Source organism: Camelus dromedarius, chromosome 2 (assembly GCF_036321535.1).
Source record: "Camelus dromedarius isolate mCamDro1 chromosome 2, mCamDro1.pat, whole genome shotgun sequence".
Taxonomy (NCBI): Eukaryota; Metazoa; Chordata; class Mammalia; order Artiodactyla; family Camelidae; genus Camelus; species Camelus dromedarius.
Window position 1 is genome coordinate 84,306,117 of NC_087437.1, and position 12,058 is coordinate 84,318,174.

Sequence of the window (12,058 nt, forward strand, 5' to 3'; positions counted from 1 at the left end):
GAATGAGATGACCTTGGTTTTAGTACCAGATAAATGTCACCACAAACTTGGGCAGGTGATGTAATTTTTCTCAGGTTCAGCTTTTTCATCTATAAAATGGTGCTAATAATATTTATTTCACATCGATATTATTAGGGTTCAATGAAAAAATATATTAAATGCTTAAGCACAGTTCTTACTGCAGACCCATCACATTAATAATTTGAATATTTGGGGGCAGAAATTTACATTAGGTTTCCTATGAAGCCAAGGTATGTGGAACCCAATTTCTACAAGCTCCTGGGAGTGTCATGGCCTACTACTGAGCCTGCACACCAAGGGAAACTCTGAAGTCTCCCCTTATTGATTCATAAAGAATAACAGCAGTAATGTCATATAATCAAAGGCATAAAAGCTTGATTTATTTTTTAGATTAAATGGATTTGAAAATAAAGCCAACTGCTACCAACAGTGATTGAAGTGAAGAGAAATTGAAAAATTCAGACAGCTCATGCATTAAAAACAGAAGGCAGAGAAAATTAAGGGAAAATCATAATTTGTGAAACTCTTTAAGCAAATGTTTCAACCAATTATATAATGTTGATGACATTTGAAAATGAAAGGAACTACTGTGAAATGTGCCAGAGCATCTGATTCTTCTTAACAAGGCCTGCCTTCAGGGAAAAGTATTTTAGCAGAACCTCACCTTCTGGGGGTTTTACCAGAGCCTAACCTACTTGAGGGAAGGAAAATTCCCAGCTCCAGCCAGCTCTAGTCTTCCATGTAGGGGGACACCCTACTTCAACTCCCCCTAGCCATCCTGTCCCATCTAACAGGGGAAAAGAAAACTGAGAAGTCTGGGTGAAGCTGACAGTCCAGGAGCACAGACCCACTAAAAGACTGAGGCTTAATTATGAGCCTATAGACTACTTTCCCTGCCCCCAATATCTTACCACATTACTACAGGCCTATATACCTCAGTTCTTATTACCCATACATTACATCTACTTTTCAATAAAAAAAATTACAAGATGTACTAAAAGGCAAAAAAAAAAACACTGTTTGAAGAGGCTGAAGAGCATCAGAACCAGAGTCCAATATGGCAGGAATGTTGGGATTACCAGAGCAGGAATTTTTTAAAACCATGGATAATATGCTAGGGGCTTTAATGGATAATGTACACAACATGTAAGAATAGATGGATAACGTAAGCAGAGAGATGGAAATTCTAAGAATGGATCAAGAAGAAATGCTAGAGATCAAAACGGTGTGAGGGAAATGAAGAGTGGCTTTGATGGGCTCCTTCTGAGGAAAGAATCTCTGAGTTGAGGGATATGACTGAAAGAAATTTCTTTTAAATGTGAAATAATATGACTGAAACTAATATGATGGATATTTAGAAAACTACTACATATGTTGTGAAGTTTCTCAGAAAAAAAAACTATGTAGGTATCAGTTTTGGAAAGAATAACTGACACATTCATTTCAAACTGAAACTGTCTTAAAAATTTATATTTTCAGAATTCAAATAGATATCTATAGTTTTGGATAATTTCAATGTACTATAAAATGAACAAAAATGTGGTACTAGAATCTGCTACAATGATAAATTGGTTCTTACCGTAAAATACAGATATTAACTATTTGTAGGTATTCCATTCTCTATCATAAACACACTCTATCTTTGATTTTTCAACTTTGGAACAATATTAGGAATTGATGAACTCTTGCTAATGGAATAAAGGTAACTTTCTACACAGTTGAATTGTAATACAACCCTGTTTTATTATAAAAATCATTTTTTTTCATTGTAAGAATAATTAGTAACTGAACTGCTAGGTTCACTCATAGCTTTTATTTAGGCATGAATGACTTGAATCTCTATTTTCCTAACTATCTCAGGGTAAACGTCCTAATACGAATTCACTATGCTTAAGAGATAAGATCACATATCTTAAATTATCCTGCATTATTGAAAACCAGATAAGATTACATATCTTATCTTATGTTGTTAAAACTCTAATGATCACTAAGTTACAACATTTGCAAAATACATATAATATATATTTGAAACCAATATTTGGCATCTAAGAAACACAAAGTTTCCAATCTCTAGTAAGATGTAACTCATTATACAATAGCACTTCTTTTCCCACTAACATTCAGTTTTCTCTTAATTTTTTTTGTTAAAGCATACTTCACTGTTGAAAGTTTGATTTTGAATACTGGAGTGCTTGTATCTGAGTCCACTACAACTTTGTAACATAGACTGATCTACTATGTATACAGTAGCAGCCAAAAGAGAAGCGTGGGGGAAAAATATCCAGAACAAGCAAATCTTTCATTTTCTTGTTAAACAGACTACTGTGAATAAAAATAAATGGTGAAACTATTTCAGGTGAGTTGATGGAGTACTTAAAAATCAAGTTATTTCCATCAATATTAATTATGTACAATTTTAGGTATATATTAAATAATATGGAATTACTATTATTATGAAAAGCTATGTTTTAACTATCAGGTTTTATGGCCACTCAAATAAGTCACTTACTTTTTCAATTATAGTACCAAAATCTTAAAAAAAAATGTGATTATTACATTTTAAGAAGTATAGTAGTATACATTTTAAGTATAAGTATTTTAAGTAGTTACATTTTAAGAAGTAGTATAAGTACTAAATCTCAAAGTAAAACAATGTAAGTTTTTCTCTTTCTTCTTTTTGTTCTCTTTTCTTATAATTCGATGACTAGAGAAGGTCCTTTAAAATTTATTGTAAAGCTGGTTTGGTGGTGCTGAACTCTTTCAGCTTTTGTTTATCCGTGAAGCTTTTGATTTCTCCATCAAATATGAACAAGAGCCCTTGCTGGATAGAGTATTCTTGGTTGTTAAGTTTTTCCCTTTCATCACTTTAAATATATCGTGCCACTCCCTTCTGGCCTGTAGAGTTTCTGCTGAAAAATCAGCTGATAACCTTATGGGAGTTCCCTCGTATGTTATTTGTTGCTTTTCTCTTGCTAACTTTAATATTTTCTCCTTATCCTTAATTTTTGTCAATTTCATTACTATGTGCCTTGGTGTGTTCCTCTTTGGGTTGATCCTGTGTGGAACTCTGTGCTTCCTGGACTTGGGTGACTGAAATAATGTAAGTTTTTAATCATGAAGTCCACTTTTTATATTCTAAAAAGCTTTTCATTTTTCTGTTTAGTAGCAGTTACTTTTTATTAGTTAACATTGAGCCAAGATGCCCCAGTATGACAAACCCCCACTGCTGTTTGGCACTGAATGAGAGGGACCCCTTCTGTAATGAGTATTAAGGATTTTGAATATAAAATTTAATTTACAGGCCCTTTTATTGTATTCTCTTTCATCTAAAATGTTATAAATTGGCTAAAACCAACCTGAGTAAATAAAATATGAAAGGAAAGGAGTAAACATGAGAGTTAATGTGGCAAGAAAATTTATATGATTTTTCTTTCATACATTTTCAGATTAAGAGAACAAACTCAGGAGATATACATATATTTTTTAATTGCTACTTTTGTACAAAGTTATTGCATGAGCAGTGTCTTTTGTGTTTCTGTGTTTTTCTCATTAGCATTACAATGGCACGACTTCTTAAAGACTAGCTGCCTTCTTCCCTGGAGATTTTCAAAACTCAAATAGGTCCTTCAGGTTTACATAGTAAGATTCAGTACTTAGCAAACAGAAAATCCAGGGCACATGCCTATACTTAAATGTTTCTGAAAACACTTCTTCAGTATTCACTTAACTTCTATAGTGCTATGCACAAGTTTTTATTCATGAAGCACTCTTTCATTGATTATCATGGCACTGTGTTAGCTACTCTACCAGGTCATCATAATTTTATGACTTTAGTGTAGTATGTTTGACAGATAAAGGATGGAAGGGACACACACAGGATAAAGTTCTTAAGAGCTTTGAATTATGTAGACATAAAATTCTTGGCATTAGACAGTGAGAGCACAGAATTAAGAATTACAACTATGGGTTCCCAAATTCTCTGAGGTATTCATTCTTTTATAAAACCAAGCTCCAACTTCTATACACATATAGTTATTCAATTTCACTGTGTTTTCCACATACCAGTAATAACACCTACATTTTGAACATTTTTTTCCTAATAATTTTCTAAGGTGTCTTTCATTACCAAGGATTTATATTATTGCCTTAAATAAAAGAAATCTTCAATAATTTTTTTTATTGTGTGTTTAAGTAAATCTGGAAAGTTTTTAACTTTACTTCTACTTACTGGGGCTGAGCTATACACTATCTAAATCAACTAAGACATTGAAATTCTGAGTCTTCTACAATACAGCTTAGTCTATGGTCATAGCCTTATTTCCCACCACCGCCCTTCACTCTAGCCACACAAATGATTCTCAACATTCCTAAAACTTAATGCACACATTTAAAAATTCTGTGCCTGTCCTCAAGCCATTCTCTTTGCCTAACAGGTGCTTTCTATCCTCTCTTCCAGCCCATATGTGATTCCTTCAGTTTACAAGAAAGAGCTGATGTATCACATCCTACTACCACTTTTCCTTGAACAGAACTGACCCCTCTCATTATTATTCTTTCACAAAACATTACTCAAAATTTCCTGAAGACATTCTCTTTGGTCTGATGATTGTGTAGAATTATCTCTAAACTGCAAGACTCCTTGTGGGTAGGAAAAAACTCTTAGAACACTTTCACAGAGTACTTGGCACAAAGAACGTAAAATTAAAGTTTACTGAATTGAATTCTGGACATGACTTAAAAAAAACAAAGTGTATTTTCTGCATTGGCAAAAATGAGTTAACAAGAAAGCATTTCAGAAAATAAATATATTTTCCTTTCATTTCTACAAAACTAAAACATCATTTGCTCAAAACTACTCATATTTGCTAACCATAGGTACTTATGTTACACTTAAATAACCAGTAATGGTTTTGTTTACAGGCACATCATGAATGCCTACTCCTGTAACTACATCAGTGTGATATTACTGGTGGAATGGGTATTTTAAGTTTAAAAAAAAATAAAAAAAAAATAAACCCACTATGAAATAATTTATTAAATCATATATTTTATATAGTAGATGGTTTCAAAAATATCTATTAGTTCAATTCTTTACATAAAGAAAATCTTATCAATTTTAAAGTTATTCATAGAAACTACTTTAGTCAGAGAAATATCAAATATACTTTAAATCATAAGATTGCCAAATATATCACCTAGTTGTCTTTTCTCTCCATGACATATTTGTAAAACCAACTGAAGTAGTGTCTCTGAGAAAAGGCAACTTTAGTTAAAACTCAAAATAGCATGGCTCAAAAAACCTGAGACCCTCAAAAAGCTAGAAAATTTCAAATAGATATAATTTTAATATGCAGACATAAATGGTAGTTTAAATGTTATAAACTGATTTACAGCTTCTATAGATTTCAAATTATTTAACCAATTATGATGTCTGGATGCTTTTCAGTCTTGCCATTTTTAGTAGATTTCTTTCAAAGCTTTTCATCCTTACCATTTCCTTACTTGTTTTATCTATAAATAGCATTAAGTAAAGCTCTATTCTTGTCAGTAATCTATCCTCTGCATTCAAAGAGAAAATTTAAGTTGTATGTTTTCTTTAAAATTTACTCATGTCATCTATCCATTTTATTATTTCCCTTGATTCGCCTTTGTTTTATCTAATTCATAAAGCTTAGTCCATATCTATTACAAAGTATGTCCATGTACTCCAATTTTCAAGTATCCCTACTGGCGACACGTGCCATATATACATTACTATTTGGGGAATAATCTAAAAGTAATATAGCCTATTCTATCAGTGATATTCCAAGGTAACTGAGTATTCAATTTACTCTTTAATTTCTGAATCCATGTGCTATTTTTCTCTCTGTAGTCTATATTATTGGTCATTGCCCTTTATCTTTACATGGCAGAATCTTAAAAGAAATAAAAAGTGCACAGCTGTGAAATAACCAACCCTACCTGTGAAGATTAGTCTATATATGGCTCAGAGGTTTTGTTGCATCACTTCCTAGTTCTGCGACTATACTGAAGTTATTTAACATACTCAGGTCTCAATTTTCACATCTTTCAATAGGGAAAAATTATACTTGATTTCTAGGACTCACGTGAGTAAAGTGCTTTGAACAAAGCCTAGCATATGGTAAACGCTCAATGAATTTTAACTGTCTTTTCATTTTCTACCTTATTCTATTGTATTTATTTTCTACTGTACTCTCCTTCCCATCTTCTTTCTCTTTCCTCTTGCTCATTCTTGGGCTGGTGCCCAACATGTACATCTCAGTTCAGCAGTACGTTTAACAAGGGAGAAAAAAAATCTGAATCAATTATGCAAATATCACACATAAATAATTGACCTTTCAGGAAGTTTTCAATGCTTCTCTCTGTTTGCAGTTCCATCGTAAGTATCCGGGCTTTAGAGTCAGAAATAATTTAGTTTGAATTGGAGGCCATCACTCACTATTTGGCCTATAACTTCTTGGCATTTTTTGTTCCTTGCCATCTTTAAGACTGGGCTTCTCCAACAGGGAAAAAGAATTAAGACGTACTTCATAGAGCCATCTTGAAAATAAAGTATAAAATTCTTAGTGCAGTGTCTGGCAAACGGAAAACTATGAGGTAAGTAAGCATCACTTTTCAGACAATTCTTCCCTCTCTCTATAGTAAACCACAAGTATAAAAATGCCCTGTTTCATAACACCAATGACAAAGTCATTATAAGTATGATAGCAATGAAGTTTATTTGTAACTCTGTAAGTCTCTGTGTCTCCAGTTACCAGTTTGCTTTAGGAAATGCAGTCTGATCAAACCAAACACAATCACTAGAGCAGGGGTGCAACTCCTGTTCCTCACATGATTCTTTGGCTATGACTACATAAGGTCAGTGATAGTATGATCACTAATATTTTTTGTCATTTTTTTCAGAAGATGAAAAAGTGAGGCTTATAAACTACCTAACTAGTTGTAAGTTACTTAGTATATCGAGAAAAGGACATGTGTATTTATCTCGGAAGGGCATTCCAAAAAAGAAGTTTCACTCACTTTTTGAAAATAATTGTGATAAATGTGACATTCTCAATACGCTCAACAGATACTGATATTTACTCATTTTAATGAAAATAAGATAATGAAGAAAAGCATAATCTTAGTTTAAAAGGTATATTTTCAGAAATGGTTTGAGGAGAGCTCTATTAGAATAAAACAAAAATTTCAGAAAAAATAAAACCATAGTCTATAAAACAAACAAATCTAAAGAAACAAATGGCCTGTTAAACAAAGACGTAAGAACTGAACTCTTCATAGGAACTTTCAGTTGAAAATATACATGTTTAATGATAACTATTGAATAATTTCTGATATAAAGTTCTGATTTCTGTTTCAAATTCAAACAGCAATATTTGAATGATTCTAAAAAATAAAAAAATTTTGGGTCAACTTCTCCATTGAGATTTAAATTTGTAGAGATAATGAAAAAAGCAATGTAAAACAATATCAAGTAAGAATGTGATGAATAAGAAAAACACAGTTTCTAAGAAAAGGAAGGAAAGCTAACCCAAGTATATCTGGAAAAGGTTGACTACTCCATTACTGAAGATTCTGTTTAAACAGAGAAAAGCAAACTAAAAAGCTTCACAACCCACCCTTTTAAGTTTAGCTTGAAATGAGAAAAAAAAAAAAAAAAAAAAGATGTAGAAATACACTGTAATGTGAAAATGACACAAAATATATCAAAACATATAAAAAGTCAAGTATAACCATAGGTAAAATGATGTTAATACCTGAAATGGTGTACTTTGGAAATTACACATCTTTATAATCTTTTCAAAAGCAACTACATTCTGCTAACGAAATGCTAATCATAATGTATCTTTTTGCCAAGTTCAAAAAACACAAACTGCTTTGGTAGATTCATACTTTCTAATAAATACCAAATTGTTAGTATCTGTAAAATCTATTTACAACAATCTATAGTTTTTTTATGCATAAATTGAGGTTACCAAATTTAATAAATATATACAAAGAAAAGTATCTTGAGCATAAAATTTTATTTCTAAAGAAAATATTCATATGGGAGCTATTCTAATACTACTATGTATAAACAATATATTAAGGAAGAATTATTAATTTAGAAGAAAGCAAAGAATTTTTATACCATTGATTATCAGTTCTAATTATATTTTAGTATTTCCTGTGGGATTTAAGTAATATGCTAAAATTCATACTAAATACAGCTAAAAATGCACTGTTCCTTTAACTATTATAATAGATGCTAAAATTAACCTACAACTATGACAATTTTAAAAAGATATTTAAACTTACCCCATTTAATGGATATGTTTTCCATCCCAGCTCTCCCAGCACAGTTGTTGTATCAAGCAACACAACTGGAATTAAATAAATTAAAAAAATTGCATGAACTTCTCAATTAATGTAAAAATGTATCAGTAATTTAAATCATTAATGTTAACTCCCTTATTATTATTCATTGCATTAGCTTTAATAAGTTGCATTACTAACTTTAAAATTATTTGACTACATGAAATATTAGCATATAATGATATTAAGTAATTCTAAAATGTATGAGGTGCTTATAAATTAAGTTTAAAATATGAAATTTGTGTTTAGCAATGTTAAATAAAATGGATAATTGAATAATAAAACTAATAAAGTCATTTTTAACAGCTGACTTTTAAAACTGATGAATGTTAGAGAAGGTAATGAGGAGGATGTAACCACCAGTTGACCCACGAACGGACCTAAGCAATGAATGGGAGGCTCTCCAGCTCCTCCCCTGTCCTTAGAATGTATGCTCTGCCCACCATTCCCACAGCGGGAGCTGTTCCAAGGAGAGAGCCTTGAGAGAGGAACGCACTGTTGAGACCACCTGGACATACATATGAATGAACCCAGATTCAGTTGAGGCTATATAAACTCTATATAAACTTCAAGATTCTAAAGGGCAAGTGCAGAGATCTATTCGTCTTACAGCTGCCCAAGACCAGCTTGGTAAGTAAGTTCCCGTACCTACCAACCTCCAATCTGAAGTTATCTGCCTCTTTGTTCAGACTCTCCTTGCCTTCCAGGAGTACAGGGCCAGTTTGCAAACCAACCATGAAATAACCATCATGGCTTTCTCTGCCATTTTCATATATAGTCTTTTTATATCACATTAAAGGAAGAGAAACTATTAAAGCAGGCTTCTTTATTTTCTTTCTGTGTTATTAAATACCCTTATACATGCTTGGAAAAGAATTTAAAAAAAAACACATTTTGAATAAACCTACTATCTTTAAAGCATAGATTACATTATCATTGTATGCACTAGTATACTTACTGCTAAGGGAGGCAAAAGCAAAAATAAAAACCATGCATCTTTTTTCCTAACCAAAAGTAATTCATAAACTGGTTGAAGAGACATATAAACAAATGATCAGAACATTTCTCTTAAATTCTAAAAGACTATATATAATAGCTCAGCAATTAAGTTAGGCTAAGGCTGATAGGGCAAGTCTGGGAATATTTCACAAAGGAAATGCAATTTGGGCTGGCCTAAGATGAGGAGGTCTTCAAAAAGATGTGATAAGAAAAAACTTATTTTAAAATACTTTCTATAACTTAACTGAGCTATGACTAAGCCAGTCCTCAGTTGCTGGAGTAGGGAGCAGGAGTGGAGATTATTTGGAGGAACTAGGACATCAATGAGACTATAGAGCTAAATGGTGATCAACTTGAGGTGTAGTGCTTCTGGCAGGTTAATATGTAGTGCCCATGATTCAGCAGATCTTTATTTTAACTACTACCTCCACGTCTCCCAGATGCCAGTAAGGTCATGGACCTCTGAGAAACAATGCTTTGATATCTTACCATGAGTTTTAGTTCTTCATTTGGTTAAGAAAGTGCAGGTTGTTTTTTTTTTTTTAATAGTTTTTTAAAAATGCCATTGGGAGTATGTTATTTGGCATCTGCCATTTAGCATCTATTGTAAGGATTCTGTGTTTTCTTCTTATTGGAATCCCTGTGATACATTTTATTGATTTTTAATCATTAAACCATGCTTAAATTTCTGCAATAAATTCTTACTCATTGTAGAATATTCCTTCAATACTGTTAAAATCTATTCACCAAGCATATATTTGTAAAACTGAGCCATAATTATTTAATTTTTATTATGGAAAATTCTCTCTCAAAAATATTTTAAAATGTGGAGATAACAGTACAATGAAACCTCATATACTAATCACCTTGCTTTAGTAATTACCAACTATAGCCAATCTTATTTCATCTATACATGTTACTCTTTCACTGTGAGATTTCTTTGAAGTAAATTCTAGTAATCATATCATTTGATATGTAAAAGTTTTAGCATGTATATCTAACATACTCTTTTTAAATATAATTAAAATATCTTAATTCATTACTATAAATAGTATGTATTATTTAATGTAATCAAATACCCATCAGTGCTTAATATTCCCATGGTCTCAACTTACTTTAACAGAAAATCAAGATCCAAATAAATCCCACACATTATAGTGAGGTCTTGTTTTTAAGTATTTTTTTCAATCTATAGGTTCCCCTTTTATATTTCTTAAGTTAGATTTATTGAGGTATAATTTAAAATTCAGCCTTTTTAAATGCACATTTCTAGGAATTGTGGTCAGCTCCTACATCCATGTAACAGCCATTACAGTCAAGCTACAGAATACATCTATCACCACCAAAATTTCCTTTGTGATTCTTTATGGCGAATTCCTTCTCTGTCCCAACAACTGGCAACTACTAATGTGAATTCTGTCTCTATGGTTTTGCCGTTCCCCAAATGTTACATGAATGAAATTATACAACATGAAGTCTTGTGAGCCTAGTTTCTCTTACATAGCATAATCCATTTGAGATTCATATATGTTACTGTATATATCAATACACACAACAGAATACTCAGTTCCTTTTTATTGCTGAAAAGTGTTATATTGCATGGAATTCCCTACTTGATAAACTTTCACATATAATTTTTTTAACATTTTTTATTGAGTTATAGTCATTTTACAATGTTGTGTCAAATTCCAGTGTAGAGTACAATTTTTCAGTTATACGTGAACATACATATATTCATTGTCACATTTTTTTCTCTGTGAGCTACCATAAGATCTTGTATATATTTCCCTGTGCTATATAGTATAATCTTATTTATCTATTCTGCATTTTAAAACCTTAGTCTGTCCCTTCCCACCCTCCGCCCCCTTGGCAACCACAAGTTTGTATTCTATGTTTATGAGTCTGTTTCTGTTTTGTATTTATGTTTTGTTTTGGTTTAGCTTTTTTTTAGATTTCTCATATAAGTGATCTCATATGGTATTTTTCTTTCTCTTTCTGGCTTACTTCACTTAGAATGACATTCTCCAGGAACATCCATGTTGTTGCAAATGGTGTTAGGTTGTCGGGTTTTGTGGCTGAATAGTATTCCATTGTATAAATATACCACATCTTCTTTATCCAGTCAGCTGTTGATGGACATCTTAGGCTGCTTCCATGTCTTGGCTATGGTAAATAGTGCTGCTATGAACATTGGGGTGCAGGTGTCATTTTGAAGTAGGGTTCCTTCTGGATATATGCCCAGGAGTAGCATTCCTGGGTCATATGGTAAGTCTATTCCTAGTCTTTTGAGGAATCTCCATACTGTTTTCCACAGTAGCTTTCCTTGCTTCCCTCTCCCACTCTTAATAATTTAGATGTCTTCTTTTACAATTTTGTGTTTATTCTTTTTGCAATTCATGACAGTTATCTCCTTTCCAGTTATGAGTTTCTCATTTTTGTAGCATCCTGCTTCTTTTCTATTTAGAGTAGACCTGTTAATATTTCTTTTAGCATGGGTTTAGTGTTGCTAAACTCTTATACTTTTTGCTTATCTGTGAAGTTCTTTATCTCTCCTTCTATTTTAAAGGATAGCCTTGCTGGATAGAGTATCCTAAGCTGCATCTTTTTTTCATTCAGGACTTTGAATTTATCTTGCCAGTCCCTTCTGGCCTGTAGTATTTGT

At 32.1% G+C, this 12,058-nt stretch overlaps 1 protein-coding gene across 5 annotated transcripts in view; it reads right to left on the bottom strand.

Moving 5' to 3' along the window:
- Positions 1-12,058, bottom strand: part of EPHA6 (EPH receptor A6) — a 730,500-nt gene that overhangs the window by 658,807 nt on the left and 59,635 nt on the right. For all 5 annotated transcript variants that reach the window (XR_010384763.1, XM_064496237.1, XM_064496232.1 and 2 more), the window contains exon 2: positions 8,341-8,405. Coding sequence is in view for 3 of the 5 variants with exons in the window: in XM_064496237.1 (XP_064352307.1) it covers positions 8,341-8,405 (65 nt within the window). In the remaining 2 variants the exon portion in view is untranslated. The remainder of the gene's footprint in view (positions 1-8,340; positions 8,406-12,058) is intronic.